Genomic DNA, 25,768 nt, shown 5'->3' with positions numbered 1-25,768 from the left:
CAAAAATCAAAAAAGGGTGGCGATGTGATGAATCAGGAAGAGTAGGTCCGGTTCACCACTGAGACGTTCTCATCATCGCTTTTACTCAATACTCATGGATTTTAGTAGTTCTACGTACGAGGTCTGAGAAGCAAGGAACAGATAGGGTTTTTAGACTACTTCTCATCTCTCTCTCTCTCTCTCTCTCTCTCTCTCTCTCTCTCTCTCTCTCCCGAAAAGAATGACATATGTCGTAGTAGTCATTACATCGCACAATACGATACCGTTTTATAGGATGTCACTAAGATGTACTATCAATGCTGTGTTGATTTGTCTTCAACCCCTCTGTAAGGGCCGACTTATGGGCGGGATGAAACTAGGATGGTGTACTTCGAAACTTCTAAACATAAACGGGTATGCAAATTACATTACAAAGTGCTGTCACGTCTACCAAAGAATTCCTCGTGGGTTCAGGGTAAATACTTGGTGTTCAATTTACCGTGTGCCTCCATTCTCTATAGTCTATGGTGCACCTCAAACGTAGAAGTAGACATTCATCATACCAAAGTTACGCATATAAACCAAACGTATATAACTTCATAAGTCGCTCAGGTAAATAGCAAATCTAATAGTTTTATTCGGAGGCTAATAGAGTTTAAAAACATGTAGTTCATATTCTGAAAATTGTCGGCAGTTGTAATGACCCCAGTGAGTGGCCTGCTATATCTGCACACACCGAACAAGATTTTCTTTTTGCCGTTTTCTTTTCTGAGATTCACTCATGTTTTCACAGCAATGCTTCGTACGATGATATCATTGATCTGAAAGAGAACAAAAGTCAATACGATGACATCAGCTTCACAGCAAGTATTTTCACTTTTCATCCACGAACACAAAATCCTCCGTCAGAAATTTACATCATAATCATACTATTAACCACAACTCATAGTGTTAGTGATTAAATCGACTAAATACACTTGCTAATAAAATTATCAGGTCTAGATGATTAAACAGGTATAGATTAAAAGAGGAGCACCAATGTGATGCTACCAGGTATAAAGAATGAGTATTAGTATACAATCTCTCTGCGTCTATCAACTTTTGGAATATATTATATATATATATATATATATATATATATATATATATATATATATATATATATATATATGCACAAGGACTTCATTATTCGAACATTCGGTAAACGTACTTCCATTTTGCCAAGTAGTAGAGTTGTGACCTCCACAAATTTGGTCACTCTACTGACAGAAAATAAATACACGCAAGGACTGATTGAAGGTACCAATCACATGATATGGCATCGGTACACAATGCCTACAATGTGATTTTACTTTATCTCTGACAGATAATATAGTGGATCAGACGCATACAGTACAGTCCACATCTTAATTCTTCCCAGTACTGCCCTCCAGTGGCTGCTATTTTCACAGTGCATGGCACGGTACACTCAGTCAGCGTTCCAAAAGCAAGACATTCACATTGTAAAGTGAGGTGGTGAGCCCAAAGTTTGTAAACCTTACCTCCATATGCGGTGGCGCTGCTAACGTATAAACCACCATGTCGGCAACATCCTTTGGTACCAATGCCTGGAGGTTAAAAATGGTATAATTACAAGTTAGTATCTTTGTTGGCCTTATAAATTTTGGTAAGGAATTAGATTTTGGTAGGGTTTTGTATATAAAATGTCGCAGGAAAAATTCAGTGTATCCTAGAAAACTCCATTTTCATAAATACAACCTCTACTATGTTAGATACAACATTATGGTAAAAAAAGCTGGATTAGGTGTTTTTCAAAACGATATTGAGTTACTAGGTTACCTGCAATGGTTTACGAAATCATTACCTCTTTGGAAGTAAATTTGTTCCTAACAAGTTCTTCATCTCCACTACTGGCACGAAGAGTAATTTCCGTGTCTCTCACAGTGCCTGGCGAAATACTCTGCAACAGGCAAGATTGAAAAGAATGAGAAACTGTTCAAGTTGTCAACGTTACTTTAAATCTGAGTACGCAAGTATTATGAAGTTTTCTTTCTGCTGCTTTCCCACTTGTCGGGTCATAATATACGATTGCACACTGTTACATTCCAGTAGGCTACATGTTAAATACAGGCTTGTTTCAATGACGAGGATTTAGAAAAAACAAATATATGCTGGGAAAACCACTCTATGCTCCCTCAAACTCTCCGCTGTCCACTTATCATTGCTGGCAGTGCAAATGTTATGGTATGTGACTTAAATAAACAAATTCTTCTCTTTACGAAGATAATTTTAAGGAAAACCGAATGTGCCATAAATACCACATTCCACAAACAAGTGACCTACCGTTACCCTTATGTGGGATCCAAGTTCCCGTAATTCTCGTCTCAGACCTTCGGTCAGAGCTGTAACCATGCATTTGGTGGCCGCGTAGAAGTTGGCCATTGGATCTGTTGAAGGGGACCGACCGTACGTACTGAAGTGTAAATGAAAAAAGTCACAGTGCATCACAAATGTTCTGCAATCTGAGCAGACTGTATTGTATCGCTGCAAACGTTTACTTGCATAAGCAAATCATGGTACCATGTCCCTGTGCCCAGCTTGAGTGAAATCGGTTCAGATACGTTACAGTAATTGCTCTAGGCGTGGAAAAAATCATAACAACAGGGCTGCCGTGCAACCATATTGATCCAAACACCTTTAATGTGCATGTTGACAACGCAACAGCCATTTTGATATCCCGATGGTTGCATGAAACACTTGCTTGACTATTTTAAGCTGGGCATATACCTATTGATATGTATGATGTGTCCATCATCAATATGTCTTTCCATCATCTGTTTTACCGCCTCTCTGGTACAAATTGACAGTGCCAAGACATTTACCTGCCGGGAAAACATTCATTGTGTTCAATGAATATCACAGAATTTTAGAAATCATCGTCGGATTTGTCATAGCATATATCACGGAACAAATAAACAGATGCAACGACCTGCCGTGACCTTGTGTCCTATTACAGAGATAGTATAATTAAAACGGATATCCTGCATCCTAAAACAAATCCAAGATTCGCGTATACTCAAAGATCAGAGTCAACGAAAGAATGAGATTTAGGATCTGCACAATGTCAGATATTCTACTCCAAAAATATTTATTGCAAATGAACCATGCATATAATAGAGTCAAGTAAAATTAGCCTTGCTCAAGTCGGCAATTCTGAGAGAGAGAGAGAGAGAGAGAGAGAGAGAGAGAGAGAGAGAGAGAGAGAGAGAGAGAGAGAGAGAGAGAGAGAGAGAGTGCATTTCACAGGTACTCTTCTTTTTACAGTATTTAGAAGAAAGTATTTTATAAGAATTGTAAGTGTATAAACAGTCACTGCCTTACATCAAGTATATTCTTCCAGTGATTTGTGTCCCCATTCAGTAATGTCTCACGGAAGTTCAACCCGGCATTGTTAATGCACACGTCTACACCTCCATGGTTTCTCTTGATCTCAGCAAACATTGAGAGAATTTCCTCTTCGTTTCTGAGATCACACTTGACCGCACGCAGTGACCCTTTGGCAGACTGTGATTCAAGTTCTTCGGAATGACTCTGTTGAAGAAGTACAACGTCATTTCGATGGCATTTTACATAAGCTTACATATTGTCCCTGAAGAAAATACAATTAATATTCTATCACAAGGCCGAAGAAAAACAAAGCATCGCACCGGTCAAGGCTCCTTTCCAAAAACGAGGCGACACTTTTTCTTAATTCTGTTTAGTTTGGGTCAGTCAAACAAATATTTAAAATTTTGATTTTAAGGTTCCAAGACAATAAATTGACCTTTTAAAGCTAACAATTCTCTAGTGGTTGATAAGCTCAGAACCCCCGTAAATTATATATTTTCTGAAAGCCTAGATATAGAGCAACATTTTGGGTACCATAGTGTTACCATTTTTACATAACTATCACGTGACAGATAATTTGCATAACCTTTCAAAAATCGGTTTTCCCTATGTTTTGTTTCAATGCTTTGAGATATATAGCTGAAATTTGTATGAAGGGAGCTGTTCCAAGGCAAGGATCTTCCGAAGCGTGTCTCAGAATTTTTTTAAAGTTTCTTAAACAATTTTTACGCCAGAAAAACTTCCAGAGGGGTGAATTTAACCCTAGTTGATTTCTTTAAAATTGTGCTGAAATAAAAACTAAGCAAGATATACAATATCTGGGACACTCTTTTGAAGAGCGTTGTAACAGCTTGCATTCCAGCAAGTTTTAGTCAGATATTTTGACGTATTGAGACAAAATATAGGGAAAACCGATTTTAGAAAGGTTATGCAAATTACCTGTCAGGTGATACTTATGTAAACAATGGTGACACTGTGGTTACCAAAATATTTCCCTATATCTAGGCTTTCAGAAAATGCATAATTTAGGGGGTTCTGAGCTTATTAACCACCAGAGAATTGTTAGATTAAAGAAGTCAATTTCTTGTCTTGAAACCTTAATCTGTTGTACTTAATTATGGTTATTTGAATGCTAGGTGAAGAGGTGGTTCGTATAAAGAACGCCATCTTGCGACTTTAATACTTCACCTCTTCATCGCCGGTCTCTGCTCCGACTTGAATCGATCATTGCGTGTTTTATTGCGTCCTATGGCATGTATAATAAATGTGGGTAAAGGTGTGTTAAGATATCTCATCAGCCAATTCGCTGACAGAAATTTGGCCTTTACCTTTCTGTGGTCCGAGGCGCACAATTTAATGAACCATGCCTAAATTATTATAGCGCCCTCGAGCACCGAATGTTCAATCAACTGCGCACGACACTCGTGGAAATTAATAAAGAAGAAGAAACGGTAAATTTAAGTACCTCTAGCTAATCTAGAGATTGCTTGTTATTTTGTAGGATACCATCAAAATAGACATGTACCTACCAAGCAGCATTTTGGTCCTTTTGGGTGAACAATTTGATGTCATAAAGGGGATTTTTGAACATCGAAATTTGTTGAAGGTCAAATGTGTACAAGAAATATTTACCTCTGTAGTACAGCTTCAAAGTAGGATTCTAAGAAAATGGCTACCAGTATGGTATAAAAGCTACAACATATTCTGTGTGTACTTTAGAAGAAAACGTGTGATGAACATGCAATTGTTCACAGCATGGCTGAAAGACCTGAATCTTCATCGTCATGCAATGTCAGTTATATAGTACGTTTCAACTAAGTTCCAAAAGATTCGACGCCATTCATTCGAATTTGACTTGTTGAAAAAGATCAGCCGAACTATACAGCGCGTGTGTGCTGCTAAGATATAGAAACCGGAGCTTAAAGTATATTGAGTTCAATAAATGGAACAAGTTTCGCAATTCGTAGTTTTATTAAATATTATTGACACCAAGACTAACCAAAATGAGTAGAACAAGCAAAACAATGAATAAAATGTACAACACGATTGGAACTTATTTGGGATAATTGGATCTTTCAAATTTATCAAAAGTGTTAGGTGCCCTATAGCTGAATGTTGCAGTATACAAATTACTCATAAAACCAAGCGTGCAACTTAAAAAGAAAGGTGGATGAGGTTACGTTTGCAGATTAGATCGACACTACTTCACCATTCCAAATTAGTTCCAATCGTGTTGTAGTGGAATAAAAAGAAAAACTAAAACGAACGTTGGGAGCAAATGTAACAGCAATTGCAAAATGACATTAAAAATCCGTGATAAATTGAAATTACGAAATTAAAAAACTTGTAACAAAGTAAAAAGCTTTACATTTGCCAGGATCGTGTGTCTGTGTAACGCACGAAGGTTGACCGAAGGAAATGATGTATTAGCATACTCAATCACATGTAATAACACACTCAATTCACGGTTTCATACCAACGATGGTATGAACGACATTGACGTAGAGCTGTCACCAAGTCTAGACCAATGTGCATCGGCTCGGTTTTAGCTGATTGACTGTTTTGCAATGACTTATTAATGCCGATGATATTCAGCCAACCAATAATAAAAGACCTTCCGAGACAAAGCAAATCATTCTCGAGAACTATTTCAATGGATATAATAAACGTATCTGGTTTATTGCCAACAACACATACGCGTAAACCAATGTTCAAGTGATCGCCTTACAACGCTCCAGACGAGAATTACATCGAAAAGAAGTAGATAAACAGATATGTTTGTATTTCTTGTGTGGAAGTACAATCTAAGAAAGTCTGAAAAGTTAAACATTGGAACGTAGCCAAGTGAATGCTTTCGAAAATTCCTCGTTATAATTCCTGGTCCTTTTGCTACCTTTAATGAGATACCGTTTCTGTCGATTGACAAACAGATTGCGATTAGCGATATATGTGTTGGTAAATCAAACCACTAGGCTTTTTCCTTTATTTCCGGCAGAATGCGCCTAGGAACAAATATTTGGACTCTCAGACTTTTACAATACTTTGTCGATAAGTTGCTTGTGTGTGGACTCAATTTGCAGCTAATGGAGTAGGCTAAATACAGCTTTCGCCGTCTTATTTAGGGGAATAATAGATACTTTAATTTTTTCCAAAAGAGTTAACATTCGGTATAGCGACGGTTTTGGATGTTAGTCATCGATGACTTCTGGATAATTTGTTAATAAATTGTCCGCGGGGATCCTAGATTTTTATTCAATAATGAGGAAGAGAATGTTTACAGGGTTCCTTGAGTTAGGTTCGTGCAAAAATTTGAAAACTTGAAGATTCGAGGCGCGTAATACCTAACCTAATAAGTAGTTTTAACTTCACCGTATCGTACATTCATACATATCTACTAATTTTTGTGAGGCGATTGCTATCAAACACTTCATTGTTCCATCTTAGATACTCCATAATCTCCCATCAGTAAGCTGATCATGCGATTGAATGACTCATGCGTTTGAACTACGGTACAATATTTCTGGGAACATAAGTCTCAGAGGATAAGAAGTTTACTCAGCTCTTCTGTTCCGTGGTTCTGACCAGGATATCGTTTATCTGAAAATGAAATAGAGACATTTATGGCAGATAACTATAAACTTACGACTGATTCAGTGTGAAAGGTTTTTCCTTTGACTTTTAACCAAACACAAGGGTACTTTCAAAACGTCATATCTACTTGGTCTTTCTTTCCTTTTTTCTTCATGTATATGCAATGACTGCGAGATGTACAGGCTACACCCACAGTTGGTAAGATGTTTATAACAAGGAAGATTAAGCCTTCCATAATGTTATACGATTACATTAGTTTTTTTCATACCTCCACATGTGGTGGAGCTGCTAAAGCATACACCACCATATCGGCTACATCTCTGAGTTCCAATGCCTGGAGTTGGAAAAATTGAAATGGCGACATAATGCATTTTTAGTCGTATGTACAATCCATTACCTGATAAAAAAATGATTTAGAGGTGTCCGGAAGATTCATGGTATCGAATAACGGGTCACCTTTTATGAATTTTTGCCTCTATTGAAAGATTGGGGTAGACACAGTGGATAGAGGGACTGTGGGGTAGAATATGCCTAACGGGACAGGTATTCGGTCGGACTCTCAAACTTAAACAATACCTTTTTGGTCTACCACTTAATTGTTGGGACTCATTTTGAAACTTAGGGAGTCAAAAAAGTTTTCCCTGGCTTATTTTTGTGAAAATTGACAATTTATGTTTTGTTCATCGAGTTTACACATGCATTGATGGCGGCCATTTTGAATTTCAAGTGTCAGGAAATATGTAATTTGTTCCTCTGGTACCAAATTTTGCGTTGGGGCAAAAGTCTAAGTTTTTCAATTTCGAAGCGCATACTTCCTTAAGGTTCCAAGACAAGAAATTGACCTTTGTAAGCTAACAATTCTCTAGTGGTCAGTAAGCTCAGAACCCCCGTAAATTATATATTTTCCGAAAGCCTAGATGAAAGGGAACATTTTGTTTACCATAGTGTCACCATTGTCACGTGACAGGTAATTTGCATATCCTATGATTTGTTTCAATGCTTTGAGATATGTGGATGAAATTTGTGTGAGTGCAAGCTATCCTAAGGATCTTCCAAAGTATGTCTCAGAATTTTTTTAAACCTTGTTAAACAATTTTTATGCCAGAAAAAACTTCCAGAGCGGTGAATTTAACCCTAGTTGATTTCTTTAAAATTGTGCTCCAAAGATACAAAGCAAGATATAAACAATCTGAGACACACTTTGGAAGAGCATTTTGGTAGCTTGCATTCCAGCAATTTCGAGTTAGATATTTTGAAGCACTGAGACAAAACATAGGAAAACCGATTTTTGAAAGGTTATGCAAACAATGTATGTAAACAATGGTGACACTGTGGTTACCAAAATGTTCCCCTATATATAGGCTTTCAGAAAATGTATAATTTACGGGGGTTCTGAGCTTATTAAGCACCAGAGAATTTGTTAGATTAAAATGGTCAGTTTTTTGTCTTGGAACCTTAACTCTGCAACAGCAAGTTCGAGCGAGACGTACCCGTCCGAAGTCACCAGTGTTTTACTTTTTCGTGTTAGTACCCATTTCATAATGAGTATCAAGTAACGTCTCGTTGTTTTCCAATTTTACCCTCGGGTCTCCATGCCGGAATATATCTCATTGGAATGTATTGACCATCGCACAATGATTAATCGCAACCACTTGAGTTTTAGTAGGGTTAGGGATTTCGGGAAAGTAATGCGATGACAGTCACTTGCCTTTTCAGAAGCGTTGAGGTTCCTCACAAGTTCTTCATTTCCCCCACTCGATCGAATAACCAACTCCGTGTCACGCACGTAGGCTGGCGAAATGCGCTGCACCGTAAAATATAAACGGAAATGGAAAGTGTTCATGATGTTCTGGGTTGGGTACAGCAACCTTTCATGTTTAAAACGTTAAACTTATACATTTAAATCACTGATCTTCAGAATTAAAAATTAGAGAGGAGTTTGTCTATATATTTTGTCTCCATCTGAAAAGAAAGGACCAACAATTACACATAAAAATGCTGGCTTTCTTTGAAGACGGTTTTATTGTATGTAATTTTTATCAATGTTCAGCCGTTTTCGTGGACAACATAAAACGGGGATCAGTTAGATATGGCCTATCGTTCGCTTGTCAGGAAACTTATAACAGCAATTTTGAACTGCCAAGTCACTGACAATATTGTCTAAAACTCCATGGCTATTCTTATTTGACAAAAAAAAATGAACATATGATTGATTACATAAAACAATTAAAATTTGATGTGACTCACAGTAACCCTGATGTGAGATCCCAGTTCTCGCAACTCTTGTCTCAGACATTCACCCAGGGCGGTTACCATGCATTTCGTACCGGCGTAGAAATGAGTCCTAGCATACGGTGTAATTCTATAGCCGGACAGGCTGAGAAACAGAAAGAATTTTACAATACATTCATGATAACGCTACCTTTGCCTAACACTTTTGCGTTATCTGTAATGACATTCAAATGAGACTGAATTTAGGAAAGAAAAAATGTATTTAGAGGCAATGTGTACCAACTTTTAGTGTGGATGAAATCTATTCACAAAGAGCTCTCATCCACATTTTTCAATTCAATTCAAATCTAAATGAAATTGCCAAAAGTTTAAGATGTAACAAACTCTCATAGCTGCATATTTCCATCGGTGATTGTTTCTTTGCATTGATATTTTGATTTTTTCTTGTGGCAACCAAGGCGTTGCAGCAGTTTAATTTTGCATCAGCATTTTCACATCGCGAGTATTGCCATATTTTTAATTAGTCCCCGCGGACGAAGTCCGACGGGGACTTATAGATTGGGTCCCGTCCGTGTGTCCGTCCGTCCGTCCGTCCGTCCGTCCGTCCGTCATCAACAGTTTCTCAGACACTGCTAAACTGATTTTGTTCAAACTTGGCACAAAGGCATAGGACTATGACCTACAGATGCACGTCGATTTATTTTGTGATACGATCCAATATGGGCGCGAGGCGGCCATTTTATTGCGATTTTTCATGTCTTTGGACCATAACTCAGACATCCTTGAGTACATTCTGCTCAAACTTGGCACAAAGGCATAAAATTATGGCTTTCATATCCATGTCAAACAATTTCGCGATATCTTTCAATATGGGCGCGTGGCGGCCATTTTGTTGCGATTTTTTCATGTCTTTGGACCATAACTCAGACATCCTTGAACAGATTCTGTTCAAACTTGCCACAAAGGTATAACACTATGGCCTACATATGCATGTCAAATTATTTTGTGATACAATCCAATATGGCCACGAGGCAGCCATTTTGTTTGCGATTTTTCGTGTCTTTGAACCATAACTCAAAGATCCTTGAACCGATTCTGTTCAAACTTGACACAAAGGCATAACACTATGTCCTACATATGCATGTCGAATTATATTTCGATACGATCCAATATGGGCATGAGGCGGCCATTTTGTTGCGATTTTTCATGTCTTTGAACCATAACTCAGACATCCTTGAACCGATTCTGTTCAAATTTGGCACAAAAGCAAAACATTATGCCCTTCATATGAACACCAATTTATTTCGTGATATGATCCAATGTGGCTGACAGGCGGCCATTTTTTTTGCGATTTTTTCATGTCTTCGAACCATACCCTAACTCAAACATCCTTGAACCGATTTGGTTCAAACTTGGCACAAAGGCAAAGCACTATAGCATACATATGCATGTATCAATTACACTTGCGATAGGATCTAAAATGGCTGCAGAACTGCCATTTTGTTGGAATTTTGCATGTCTTTTTTCATGTCTTTGAGGCTTAATCATATGCAAATATTCTTTAACCAATGTTGTTGAGACTTGGTACAAAGATAAAGTACTATGGCATACATATGCATGTCTACTAATTTTGTGCTATGATCCATATGGTCAATAGACAGCCATTTGATTTAAATTTTGGTGTGATTTTTTATGTCTTTGAAACATAAACATAGGTCACTGTCCCCCGATGGACTGCTTTGTTCAAACGTGATACGAAGATAAAATACTATGGCTGCATTCTTGTGCACATTAATTTGTTTCATTATATGATCCGAAATGGCTGATTACAACAACATACCCGATCCCATACCATTTCGACAATTCCACCAAACCATGTGTATAGTATGTGCCATCATGACACTGAAGGCAGTAAGGGCATCGTTATGTGTGATGTAATCAAAAGTTCCTTGAGTGGTCATTACCGGCAGAGATGAGTCATTTATTGAACGTTCCTCAGATTACTTTAGCATGCAAGTCACAGGCCTGATGCACCCGTTGCATCAATGTCATTCCACAGCTACCTAGACCACAGCTACCTAGATACCAAAGATTATAACAAAATGGACAAGCGGGGACTGTGTCATCAACGATGACTTGTCTGTTGTTAACTTCAATTCAGATAATTCTCCGCTATTTCGACAGGTACCATAATTCCAATGCCTAGTCGAGCCGGTCTTTGCCTAGCTGAGTGTTGTTATTGTCAGACCAAGGATTTGTAGCCTCGGGCACCTACCTATTGATATGAATTATGTGTCCATCATCAACGTTTCTTTCCATCATCTGTTTTACCGCCTCTCTAGTGCATATTGACAGAGCCAAGACATTTACCTGTCGGGAACGAATATAACAATACTTAAGCTTGAACCCGAGCTTGAGCTTGAAACCCTGAAATCTCACCTGAACGCTTATCGTTGACAATTATAATGCGCAGTTGCTTTTGGAAAGTGAAATTTGAGGGTTGTCAGACCTCATGCATCAACTCCTTGGTGGGTACTATGTGCAACTCTTTCAAAAAAAAGATGGGTACTATCATTTTCAAAGTGAATGGAATGCTGGAGCTGGTACATAGAAACGCTCCTTGTTGCAATACGTCACTCTTTAACATGTCATATGACAATTTGTGAATTCAAAAAAGTGCCGCAAAATAATCCACAGAATACTTTAATTTTAATCAAGAAACGTTTTGACGAGCCAGAAGGCAAGTAGCGTCGCACAATTGTGAGATGCGACCAGTTTAGAACCGATGGGATGCGGTGATGCTCAAATCGGATATCACGGGAACTTTTGTTGATTATGCGAAGAGATGCGTACACATCTTTCTCTAAAGCCAAAAAATGTCAAACCTGCTTTCCACAAATGTTTCCATATATGAGCAAAGTCCTTTCGAACATGGGAAATGCAAGCCAACACGTTATAGGGAAACGCACGTGTTGTCTTCATAAAGGAGAGGGATGTGCTTTCTGCCCTTCTGTCTGTCTGTCACTGTCTCTCAGTATGCATGTCTGTCTGTCACTGTCTCTCAGTATGCATGTCTGTCTGTCTGTCTGTCTGTCTCTCTCTCTCTCTCTCTCTCTCTCTCTCTCTCTCTCTCTCTCTCTCTCTCTCTCTCTCTCTCTCTCTCATATACACACGCTATTTTACGTGTAGTACAACTATCTACACATAACATCCAAATGGAGCGGGAAATTCGCCATGACTTTAAGGATATGTACTTCAATATTCAGTGTCCGGTAAATCACAGAAACGTAGACTATCACGTGCATTGTTCACCCCTCTCCCCGTTCGCATAGCATTTTACTAAAGGAAACGCACGATAATGATCTAAAACTCACATCAAGAACATTTCTCCAGTGATTGGTGTCACCGTTCAGTAGCGTTCCGTGGAAGTTGATGCCAGCATTGTTAATGCACACGTCGACACCTCCATGGTTTCTCTTGATCTCTTCAAACATTAAGAGAATTTCCTCTTCGTTTCTGAGATCACACTTGACCGCATGCAGTGACCCTTTGGCAGACTTGGATTTCAGTTCGTCCGAATGACTCTGTCAAGTACATATCCCGATATAGCAGTTGGCACAGAAATTTAAACCGATGCATGTATAGTCATATAAGTCAAATCATAGGTAGACAATGACTCACCCTTTCCCGATTTTATCGCCAGTGAGTTCAAAATAACTATATGCTGCGAAGACTTCAGTGTGGCAACAGAATGTCCACACGTATTGATTAGTTGCGACATTTTTATCGTCTCGAACTTTGCGAATAAAGTCCTTCACTCTGCAAGACCGTGGCACACCTTGAAAGCCAAGGCTGTGTTAACAAACATCTGCGGAGGGAGGGCGGGAGTATTCAAAAGGCAGTTTGAGCAATTGAGGGTATTCGGAGTGGGGACGACGCGAAAATAACACGATTGGAACTAATTTGGTATAATTGAATCTTCATATTTCAAATTTCTCAAAAATGTTAGGTGCCATATAGTTGAATGTTGCAATATTAGAAATTACTCATAAAAACAAGTGTGTAACTTAAAAAGAAAAGTAGATGAGCTTATATTTGCAGATTAAACAAACACCACTTCACCATTCAATTAATCCAAATTAGTTGCAATCGTTTTAAAATATTCTGTGTTTGATAGTGGGACTTGAAAAGACATAATGAAGACGATTGAAAGTATAATAATCGACCAATATTGAACAAAATGTCGCATAAAAATAAAGGTCGTAACCCGAAGTTCGACTTCTCAGTTGACCAGCCCACATTAAACCCGGACCAGGTTGGCCAAAAAAGTAGACCGTCAATAGTCATTTGTGCTATTTGCGTCACTGCAGTAACAATGGAAACGGCTAAGTCAAGGACCTACCTCTTGCCATTGGCTCTCACGGTCATGCCTTTGGCATTCCCGACTATCGCCTACGGCGCTACCCTTGTGACCCCGACTCCCATCCCGACTCCCACCCACCATACGCGCGAGAGAAAAGGCACAAGGGCCTTTCGACAGTCTACAAAAAAGGAAAAGGGAATAATATCGTACAACAGTGTTGCCGTTTTGTATAGTAATTACCATGCCTGTATAGATAGTATAGTATGTGCACGTATTCATCATGTACAGGTGAGGGAATGTCACCTAGTTTTTTTCATTTTCTTGTGATAATTGTTTTGCTTTCTTTAACAAGAGAAAGGTGAAACGTTTTTTGTCATGTGTTACGTTTGAATTAGCTTGTATTGAAGCATTTTAAAGAAACGATATATATACTTTCTAGTCTTCAAGGCCCTGAACTAAAGGATGGCAACCTCTCTGCCCACGATCTAGCTGTATTTATGCCATTTATGTGTTTATTTATTATTCATTTAAGACACACATAGGCCTACATCGAAAAGGAAAACAAACAGTGATAAAAGAACATGTATACAACGAGGATTAAAAATTTATCTATACATTACATTTCTAAAATGAATCCAAAGGGATAAAAACAGCAACGAGTCAGAATCCATAAAACTGCGAATTGAACATTCTCACTTTCCATCAGATGAACCCTGAATTTACAAAGAGCTTGGCGTTGAAGTGAAGTAAAATTTAGAATGCTCCTCTGCACACAGGTGTCGCTAATACTACAGGCAAATTTAAATTGAAAGATAATTCTCATAAAATTATTGTACGCAACTCGTATAGTATTGATCTGTTTTACACAATAGTCACCCCAGATATTTTGGCAGTACACACTTAACATGAAAGCTCTTAAAAGAACATTTTCATCTCAAACGAACAATGACTAAAGTTACGGATAATAGAGTTTACCCTGGCATACATACACTTCATACTTCGGCTGTCTCTGGATGTCATTATTGCCATCTCCAGTATACGACACAATGTAGCCGAAATACCTTTTTACTTTATAAACGTGAGTAACTCTCCATAGAGATACACTTTAGATTTACTTTGATTTGACTCAAAAGCAAATCAATGTAATATAACGTCATCTGCATAGAGTAAATGGTTGATTGTATTACCTGCTATCTGGCAGCCCACACCTGACCCTTGCAAAATGTAATTTGAGATCGTCTAGATAGACTGCAAACAACCTTGGGGAAAGAATACTTCCCTGACGAACACACATTTCTGACACAAAACGTTGTTGAGGTGGCAGAAGTCCATCTAGATAGAATGTCTGATTACGATACCACCACTGTGACAGTAGCAATGAAAAGCGCTGGACCTCGATCAATTAATTCTTTTAAAATAGACCAACGGTTAACTCTATCGAAAGCATTTCTGGTATCAAGAAAGCAAGAGAAAACTTGCGTATTTATACGCTTTTCAGTAATATCACCCGGTCACATGGCATCAGGGTGTCGGTTGTCAAACGGCACGCGAGGTCAAGTGTAAAGTAAACTTTTTCACCCATAAAGTTCAACTACTTCTAGTTCAGTCTCTCTCATATGGGTCTTTAGACACAACCTTCTTCCATATGACGCATTCGCTTGAAACACAAAATCTGCCAAGAATGTGAGAGCGAGGTTTACCAACAAGATGAAATGCGTATTTACAATCTTTTACACTCTTTTCAATCTCTGCTTATCGTTATGTCAACCTTTTATCGGGCCAGTCACAGTAGTTAATATTTAAACCTAGAGTACCATTATGAAAAAGCAGAACGTATAGTCGTAAATGGTATGCCGTAGAAGTTAATGTGTTTTCGACGCGTTATCTTATATGCACAGAAGCATGTGCCTAACTTACGCAATAATAGCGGAAGAGTACTCACCTTGATTTTGTCAACGTCCCTTGCACAGCCATAGACTATCATTCCATGCTCAACCAGAGCCTTTGAAATTGCCTTTCCGATGCCAACTGAAGCACCGGTCACCAGAGCGACACGGTTCATCCACCGTTCCATTCCTGACATGTATGGCACGATACGCAGTATCTGTGGCGTTCACTTGTAAAGTATTGCAAATGTAGTACGTATGCTGTTCAATGATCTTCGACAACAGTAGCTATTGGACGTACTAAACTGGATACCGGTGTATATCATATGTCATACCCTCTCCTCCTCCGTGTTCCTCTTTCTTTGATAGAGGGCGGCCTAACGTATACGTCCTCATGGTATACAGAAATGGACTTGTGACTTTAGAACTTAGTCACCCAATAAGCGACTACCTTACAAATTACTTCGACATGAAATGAATTATTTTAACCATTCATTGCAGTAAATTATGTCTAAATTACTTGGCAAACAGAAAGGACACGATTCTTTTTTGAAAGCGCTGCAACGGACCATCTTTACTGGCGCAAACTCTACAGTTCTATATACTTCGATTGACACTCTTTTGCTGATCGTAGCGGCCTGTCAAGGCTTTTTATGACACAGGGCTAGATAGACTTGGTTCAAGTCCGTGTGATTTGTTACTGTTTGAGTTGGGTGAAGGCGATGACTGAGCAGACTAAAAGGTAACGCGTTCGATCGCCAGGAAAACCTGACCTTGACTGCCAAATTTCAAGTAGATTTGTTATGAAATAGAAGAGACACACTGAAGACAAACTATTGAAAATGATTTTATTTCATTCATAAATTCACCGACCTGCAATTGAACCAAGTCTAAGGGCCAGAAAATAGTGTCATTCATAGCGAAAGAATAAACAGTGTTTGTGTTATCAATAAATTATAAATATGAACATTGTTGATAAAAATAATATTTCTGTCATGATTGTTTACTTATATCAGCACCAAACCGCACTGGAATCCTGAATGACGTTCAGAATTTATGCCAAATTGGCGCTGTTGTAGCACAGATCCTCAGAAATAATATGACAGAAACCTATGGCCGGTGAGTGCAAGCGCGCCGTACTAGCGGTATTTGCACGAGTGCTGCTAGTACGGCGCGCTCGCACTCACCGGCTATGGGGTTCTGTTATTATTACATATGTTCTATCTTTTATTTGAATTATTTATCGAGAGAACCTACGATTAGTCGTGCGTACTACTTGTCTGTCAAAGCTTCAGGGCGACCCTGCAGAGTTATATAATATTGACATCACTGTAATGAGGCATCGAATCAGCTTTCACTTTTCATTGGTCAACGCCAAAACACCCTCTATTTTGATTGGCTAAAGTATTGTTTATTTGTTTATCAAGATTACGTAAGAGGAACGTCGGAGGGCTCGAACGCTGCTTGCGATTGCTCACACATTCCACAGATATCCAAACGAAGAGAACTTTGAACATGGAACGCTTTTGATTTTTTCACATTTAGAGCTTGAAATTCTTCTAAATGATCGATACAAATAACAGTTCGAAGATTTTTACGGGAAATTTAAGAGTACGGCAAAAAAAAGATACGGCAAACGTAACTTGTCGAACGATCCAAGTTCAGTGTTCACCGTGGCACACAAGCGCGCACTGTTATCAATAGCGTGTAGGACACACAAGCACAGAATAAACTGCATGCAAAAGTGACTTTCTATTGTAAACAGGGGATGCTCGGTGGGAAAACTACAGAAAAAAACGTCTCTGAAAATGTTAACTGTTTAATTGGCTCTGCTGCGCCCGCAGTTATGTGTGTTTCGATGTGTAATGGCCGCCGTAGTACGGCGGCCACCGTGTATCCATGGAGCTAGAAACGGACGTCGCCCGTTGTCAGCGTTTTTGCTTCGCTGACAAACTTACTGCTCTTCCGGATAATAAAAATCATCCTCACACTATAATAAGAACATGCAATTTTCTTCGCCGTAGTATTTATCGGTAATGTCATGCATTTTACTACAATTAGGCCTAGCATCAAACCAAAGTGAAATAAAATCTTGTAGACGACATTTTTTGTGTTTACAAACAAAAATGGTTCCGGGTCAAAATTGGTAAATACTCATTAGGGACCGAGCACAATTAACGGCAGGGGGGCCGGAAGAGAAAATGGGGGGGGGGTTACGAAAAAAAATGAGTGTTCTTGGGATTGGCCATGAAAATTCCAGGGAAGGTAAGGGGTGGGCCACCAAAATTTTTTACACCATGGCAGACAGAGAATATTTTTCAGCATTTTTGTTCCTTGTTCAAGCTGGAGTTCCTTGTTAAACTTCTTGTAGCATGATGAAATACCAAGTCTTAAACCTCACAATGCAGTTGTTATGTGTAAAATGAGCAATATTATGATTGAAAATTGACTTCATTTGTCAACAATAATAATGGTTGGTAATGATACAGAGGCTAGGTTTCATCATGCTATAGGAAGAACTAGAATCCATAGTTGACACACAGGGAAAAAATACTGCAAAAAGGAGAAAAAAATGGCATTAATGGGTCTTTTATAGTTAGCCCATGAAGGACTATTCCAATGGCAGACTGTCATTACAGTGGAGTAACATTGAATATCTTGGGAAGCCATAGAAAGGCAGACACTGGGTTGTGGACAGTGCATTGAAATCACAATGGTCATGTTATACAGATGTTCAAAGTGTGTTCTACTTTGATCTCCCGCCTTGGAGTATGCATCATTTGGAAAGGTATTGAGGGTCAGTAGCTGTACATAATTTGGCTATTTTTTAGTGTTTTGTGTTCTGTGTGTTTGACTTGAAGTTCTTATTTTACTCAGAGTATGATGAAATGCACAATATTGAGCTTGTTAGACTAACTTGGAGATGCATATGTGCAGTGAACACTGTCATCATTAAAAATAATTCATGTCTAAATCAATGCTTCAACTATGACAACTATAACAGCACTGAATGAACTTGTAGATTGTTTATAAGGTATTTGGTAATTTCATCATTCTTTGAGATTAAAATAGCACAACACAATACTGAAAAGTAGCTGTAGGTGTTACAAGTAGTACAGCTTGAACATATGTTATTTTGTTTGTTTATTATTTATATATTTATTTGTTTATTATTTATTTCAAGCATGCAAGAATGTTGTTTTCACTAAAGCATATATTAAAAGTTATAAGGATTATATATGTGTGTACAACTTTGTACCTATGTAATCTTTCTTTTTTGGGGAGGGGGCCACAAAAATTGTGTTGCCGGTGATGGGGGGGGGGCACTAAAATTTTTGCTGGTGTTTGGGGGACTGCAAAAAAATATATGCACCACATAATTTCTCTTCCAGCCCCCCCCCTGCCGTTAATTTTGCTCGTTCCCTTAACATAAAGGAATGGCATAATGTTTTTGATATTGTACTGCAGTGCAAATACCGGTAGTACGCGCGCGCTTCGATGCGAATAAACTGTGGTACATATGTAATAATTGCAGATATTGCATACTGATGTGATGTGATGTCATAGTACTGCCTTGGCAGTCTTTTTGAACAGTAAATAATAGGCTGCATATGCATATGGACAAAATAATTTGATGCTGGACTAACAACAGAAAAAATTACTATCAAAATAAACTTCCTCCATCCCCCAAAATAAATCACATGGTTCTCGCCCTTAAGGAAAGAAAAAAGACACGATGAGAGATACCGAGGGAATAGCTGAGCACTGTATAGTAGTAAAATTAAATTGATAACCTGATCATAGATGTGGTATCATAAATGATTACCAAATTTTAGGATTGAGATACTTCATGTTATATTCTCCCCTGTTGATATTTGTAATATGTACAACAGAGGAAAACAACTCACAAAAAGTAGATAGTTCAATTCTTTCGAGTTCTATCTCTCTCATATGGGTCTTTAGACCTAGACTACTCACGGGCATTCTGTTGTTCTTAAATGATGGTGTATAAGCGTGTAAACATGATTTCGTATTTTAGTTTCCGTTTGCCGCTGGAAAACTTACATCGTGAATTAAAATAAAAGCCTCAACAAAAATGAGGTATTATTAATACAAAAGAAACAGTCGCATTCTGCTGGTTCACCCAACTGATTATTCTTTCTCTCACATCCGGTCATTCTCCACCGCGGCATGCATGGCAGAGTTCTCACCAGCGCGTATTTACCGCAATTTTGAAGCGCGTATTCGAAGTGCGGCGGAGAAGGACGATATACGTATACTGTACGTTGCTATGACTGCCGTGTACATGAGCGCGCTGGCTGGAATGGAACGTGCACGCGACGACAGCTATGCACGCGAGTCGTCTGCTGTCCCGGCCTCAGAAATGTACAAAGGTATGCCCATGTGAGCATGGAACCTGACGATGTGCGTTACAAAAAAGGGGGGACAGGGGGGACAGATACTATTACACTCTAAAACGTCCGCAAAAGATAAACAATTTTTTTTATTTTTTGCAATGTAACTCACTGACGCGTCGATAGAACGTAAAATATAGAATGAAAACAAAGAAAAACATACATCCGCACATACCCACAAATATACAGACACTTAGACTCATCATATAAGCTCTTTTTGGTATTTATATATAAAACCAAATATGAGCTAAAAATGTGAAAATGTAACCCTTGACCTGCAAGGCTTGTTCACGACCAAAACAGACTGAGTAAGAAGAAATGCACATTTGAAAAAATCTTTCGGGTTCAAGTGAAAGGTTTTCACTAAAACGGAAAAAAAACTTAAATGTTCTTCTTTGAAATATTATATTGAAAGGTTTTTACTACGAAGAGAAATAAAAATTTAAAAAAATATGTTCTTTCTTCTGCGCATGACGAAACCACGGAACGGCATTTGCTATATTAGCGTATTTTGCGACGTTCGAGCATCCAAAGCCGATGCCGCACAACGGCAATTTGTAACGCACATAGTCAGGATTAGCGACGCATTTATTCTAGGTCGTATTTCGAATATATACTACAGGTCTGTCATTTTCATAACGTGGCGTGTGCTACGATACCATTTCAAATTTCATACGTCGTTTTCGCGACGGAATTCGACTCACATCATCAGTAAAATCACATCGTCCGGAATGATTTGCATACCCTTGTGTATATATATCACTATGTGAAACGATACAGCACATATCGCGCGAGCGTACATAGTATACGCGTATATGCGTGCGTCGTTCCGCCGGGGCATTTAGCATCGAAAGAATGCGGTCGATGTGGTCGCTAGTGACCTTCAAGTAGACACCGTCCGGCGTCCGACCTTGATCAGGTATTGTAGCTAAGTCGGCATTTCAATCTGAATGGCATTCTGTTAGGAATTTCTTACACTTTATCATCAAAGTTATCATCAAAGTTCATATTTACATATAAGCAGAGGTAAAAGTCTTCAATCAACTGTATCCAAACTATATAGCTCATTGTTGAATGGTAGGATTTTACAGTATTTCGATGAGGGTAATATTCTAGTAGATGAACAAAATGGCTTTCGTCAAAATAGGTCATGTCAGGATCATATATTTGTTTTATCTTCAATTCTTAGAAATAGGTTTGTCCATGGTTTGTCAACTTTTGCTACATTTATTGATTTCCAGAAAGCCTTTGATTATGTGGATAGGGATGCTCTATTATACAAACTGTTACTAAATGGTATTGATGGCAAAATGTATAAAGGTATAAGTGCCATGTATAGTAATACAGAGGCATGTGTAAAGGTCAATGATTTGTATACTGAATGGTTTGACACAATATGTGGAGTTCGTCAAGGCGATAACTTATCACCATCCTTATTTGCCCTTTTTATAAATGATCTAGCTGTAGAGTTAAAATCGTTCCAGAAAGGTATTATGGTCGATAATTACAATGTATCTATTCTTTTGTATGCGGACGATGTTGTTATAATTTCCGACAATGAAACTGATATGCAGTTCATGTTAGATCATGTAAATGTCTGGTTCTCTAAATGGAGACTTGTTATTAATAACTTCAAATCAAAGGTGATTCACTTTCGAAAACCAGGTTATAACAGGAGTGATGTACAATTTCATATAGGTGAAAATATTGTGAATTATACTGATAACTACAAATACCTAGGTATTGTACTCAATGAATTTTTAGACTTCTCTGTTACATCATCTTATCTGGCTGAGTCAGCCAAAAGAGCACTTGGGTTTATTATTTCAAAGTTCAAAATTCTTAAAATATGGGTTTTAGCACATATACTAAGCTTTACAATTCATGTGTAGCCCCAATACTGGACTATGGTTCAGCTATTTGGGGTTACGGTAAACATCCAAAGTGTGACTCGGTTCAAAATCATGCTTTACGGTTCTTTTTAGGAGCTCATAGATTTACACCTATTGATGCTGTATCTGGTGACACAGGTTGGAATTCATGTCAGGTGCGAAGATACACTTGGATACTCAGATATTGGAATCATCTTGTTAACCTTGATGGAAACAGATTAACAAAGAAAATATTTCTCTGGGACTATGCTCTTCAGCAGTCTAATTGGTCTTCTGATGTATGTCATATTTTTGATGACCTGAATTTTGATACAGATGGACTACTTCATGTAAACTTAAGTCTTGTCTCAAGTCGTTTGCGACTTGAACATTCAACTGCTTGGTGTGAAAGTGTAAACCGAAAACCAAAACTAAGAACATATGTGCTATTTAAAACTGATTATAGTGTAGAATGCTATGTATCGATGTGTCTCTCTCGTAGACAGCGATTTTTATTGGCTCAATTTAGAACCGGTGTTTTGCCTTTGCGAATAGAAACTGGAAGATATAGGGGAGAAGCTGTTGACAATAGAATCTGTATTTTCTGTAATCAAAATGCTGTAGAAAATGAGACGCACTTTCTTTTCCATTGTAATCTATATGACGTTTTGAGGGAAATGTATTTAAATTCAAATACTGATTATCAAACTTTGACATCAGATACTGAGAAATGTAAATTTTTGATGTCTAGAAACGTTAGGGGAATATCTAAGTTTATTGAACATGCATTTACAAGGAGAAAAGAGTGTTTATATGTGAATGTTTGAAAGCGTATTGTTTTCCGCTTACAATGCCCTCGTGACCTATATTTTGAATTGTCTTAAAAGTGACATATAAGCCCATTGGGCTGGGAGGTGTTAACCTTATGCTGAATTGTATTCTTTTTGAACCACTTGTATCTCATGTCACTATAATAAACTTAACTAACTAACTAACTAACTATAAGCTGCTTAGTTTATTCAAATCAATTCAGAACAACAGAGTGCCCGTGGACTACTATGGTCTTCGTAAGCGCATACTATACGCTCTGAATCACACAATCTGCCAAGAATGTGAGAGCAAGGTAAGTGGAGCAAACACCTTACATTACAACTGAGATAAAATGCAAATTTGTAATATTTTACACTCTTTTCAATCCCTCCTTATCACTATGTCACCTAAACTTGGTTCAAGTCGGTGAATTTAAAAAAAAATAAAATCATTTGCAATAGTTTCTCTTGTGTCTGTTCTTCTATTTCATATCAACCTAATTGAAATTGGCAGCCAAGGTCAGTTATCCGAGTAGCGATCGGACGCGTTACCTTTGAGTCACAGGCGCTCCTTAGCTGGGTATTCTGCAAAGGAGATCGATTTTCGGATCGATCTATTGATCCCGTAGTCGATATGCCCACCACTGCAACCAAAATACTCACAAGGTGTGCAACACAATCACTCAAAAAAAAAACGCGATCCGGGTTTTCAACTGGCCGTGCGCTCACACAAAACATTCAGAACTACACTCCCATATATCTAGTTGGATCACAAATTTAACCATCTCCTTAAAAATCACGCCGATGAACGTGTTACTCGCATCGTCTTGAAGAAATCGGTCGTGTTTTGAGACCAAGCGCAGTGAAATGTGGCCTGCAGAACGATTCTACCATATGAAGTACATGTAATTTATTCCACTACTGATTGGCTAATCAACGGCCAAAACAAAGGTCATGGCAAGACGTCACTGGTGTAGTATAGTTGAACCAATCAGCAGTGGAAAAAATGACGTCATATAATAGAATCGTTCTGCAGGCCGCATTTCACCGCACCTGGTCTCAAAACACAGCCGATTTCTTCAAGATGACGCGAGTAACATATTCATCGGCGTGATTTTTAAGGAGATAGTTAAATTTGTGATCCAACTAGGTATATGGGAGTGTAGTTTTTAATGTTTTGTGTGAGCGCACGGCCCGGTTCACAAATCAGGTGGTGTGTTTTTTGAGTGATTGTGTTGCACACCTTGTGAGTATTTAGGTTGCAGTGGCGGGCATATCGACAACGGGATCGATAGATCGATCCGAAAATCGATCTCCTTAGCAGACTACCCAGCTAAGGAGCGCCTGTGCTTTGAGTCTGCTCAGTAGTGAGTTAGTTTCTGCCAGATTCTGTGATTCCGGGTGAAACTCCCCTATATTGCATTCACTCCACTCATCAAGGTCATCCCACTCACACGTTTCATGTGAAAGCAGAACACAAACCATTGCCCCCGCCCCAAACGTTTACAAGTCACAGACTTGAACCAAGTCTATATGTCACTTTGATATCAGCCTTTTCCGGCCAGTCACAGAACAGTTAATCACAGTCCCTCCGTGAGTTAATATTTGAAGCTGGGAATACCATGCCAAGGCACGGTCCCTCCACAAACCTTGGCCAAGGGTATGCCGTGGCACACGTACACGGAGGGCTTGAGCATAGGAGTTAATTTGATTTCGACACCCTATCCTATATGCACAGCACAGAAGCAAGTGCCTAAATTAAGCTAAATAGCTGCAAATACTCACCTTGATTCTGTCAACGTCCCTGGCACAGCCATAGACTATCATTCCATGCTCAACCAGAGCGTTTGAAATTGCCTTTCCGATGCCAACTGAAGCACCAGTCACCAGAGCGACACGGTTCATCCACCGTTCCATTCCTGACATGTATGGCACGATATGCAGTATCTGTGGCGTTCACTTGTATACACTCGAAAAACTGGGTAGTGAATTTGCATATTTCATTGAAAGCGGAGCCTCGCTTTTGAATGCGCGGGTGTTGTCAACATGGCAAACCACAGACCTCGCCGCTGAGGTAAACCCATTTTAAGAAACGGTTTAGGGACTGGACACAAATTACAGGGGGGGGCGGTGATTTTTGGGGGTGGGTCGCCATTTTTCGCGCAAGCATTTTTGAAGGGTCATAAAATTTTGTGCAAGCCTATGGGGGAGGGTCATCTTTTTTATGCATCAAAGCTGAAATTGCATGTTTACATATTAAAGAATATGGAATACTGAAAAAAGAAAACATACCTCCTTGCACTTTCATTTTCTGTCATTTCCACTTTCGGCGCGCCCTTCGGGCGCAAGTTTAAGGGTATAATAAGCAATGTATCAATGATCCAAGCAGCCACATTGATTTAAGTTGTCATGATTTCTACTTATCCAACTCCTCTATTGTACATATAAACTGTCCCAATAATGACGCTTTAAATAACAATTTGGGAGATCACTTATTTGATATCATTCTCCCATTGACAATACATTGGGTATAGGTCAGTATCAAATGTTCATGAAGCTGTATGTACATTTTTCATTTTTTGAGAGTAGTAAAGAAAGGGTGTACTTTTGGGATGAAGTAAGAATTTTACACCCATTTTATTCATTTATCTACATGAAGCGAAGGAAAATTTAACCATCCATGTAACTAAAGTGTGACCCTGACCTATATACGAACTCACGCATGCGCGGTGCAGCCTGAACTAAGCGGGAAATTCCCTTCTGAGCATGTTTATACATGTACGGGAAATTCCGTGTGAGTCAACCGGGTCATCAAACTAGCCTATATAAAGGAGCTTTTTTACCCGTGTTGTCAGTCCGGCCGGGGAGTCTAGCTGATGTTGAACTCGGAGTTCCTATCGGTGCGAACTAACTTTCATATCCATTCAATCCATAATGTCTTAAATATCTTTCCAGAGGTGGACTAAATCCTTCTTGTCTTTGTATTTCTAGCGCCTGATGAAATATGTTCTGAATAAGTTCTGACTCCGGAGCCTCCTCGTTCCGAAGGGTTGCGCCTTTTTCTTGTATTTGTGTAAGCAGCTGTTTATATTGAACATAATAATGTTTATATTTCTCTCGTCTCTTTGCTACACCAGTTTTCCCTTGTATTACATCAATAACAACACCAGGTATAGGAGTTAAGGCTAACAGTACCGGAACTGTTGGAATTGCTGCTATTACAGCAGAGCTTACA

General features: G+C 38.7%; 1 protein-coding gene across 7 annotated transcripts; it reads right to left on the bottom strand.

The window, feature by feature from the left end:
• Positions 1–592: 592 nt before the first annotated feature.
• Positions 593–24,521, bottom strand: LOC139145386 (dehydrogenase/reductase SDR family member 11-like). Of its 7 annotated transcripts, XR_011554913.1 has the most exons (13): positions 15,495–16,546; positions 12,564–12,773; positions 11,465–11,559; positions 9,205–9,334; positions 8,666–8,761; positions 7,226–7,291; positions 6,713–6,963; positions 3,361–3,570; positions 2,767–2,861; positions 2,323–2,452; positions 1,844–1,939; positions 1,521–1,586; positions 593–800 (listed from the first exon to the last, which is right to left on the bottom strand). XR_011554913.1 is itself a non-coding variant. In XM_070716522.1 (8 exons), exons 1-7 carry the CDS (start codon positions 24,457–24,459, stop codon positions 6,922–6,924), a joined length of 780 nt encoding a protein of 259 aa, XP_070572623.1. In that variant the 5' UTR covers positions 24,460–24,521; the 3' UTR covers positions 3,437–3,570; positions 6,880–6,921. The 7 variants fall into 7 exon arrangements, 6 of the variants coding, with proteins under 6 accessions (XP_070572621.1, XP_070572624.1, XP_070572620.1 ...); XM_070716522.1 differs by lacking the exons at positions 593–800; positions 1,521–1,586; positions 1,844–1,939; ... (1 more) ...; positions 2,767–2,861; positions 15,495–16,546 and adding an exon at positions 24,319–24,521 and having other exon boundaries at positions 3,437–3,570; positions 6,880–6,963; XM_070716521.1 differs by lacking the exons at positions 593–800; positions 1,521–1,586; positions 1,844–1,939; positions 2,323–2,452; positions 2,767–2,861 and having other exon boundaries at positions 3,437–3,570; positions 6,880–6,963; positions 15,495–16,545.
• Between the last annotated feature and the right edge of the window lie 1,247 nt (positions 24,522–25,768).

This window comes from Ptychodera flava, chromosome 12, assembly GCF_041260155.1.
Source record: "Ptychodera flava strain L36383 chromosome 12, AS_Pfla_20210202, whole genome shotgun sequence".
Taxonomy (NCBI): Eukaryota; Metazoa; Hemichordata; class Enteropneusta; family Ptychoderidae; genus Ptychodera; species Ptychodera flava.
The sequence above is the reverse complement of the archived record's forward strand: the minus strand, read 5'-3'. Positions and strand labels throughout refer to the sequence as shown.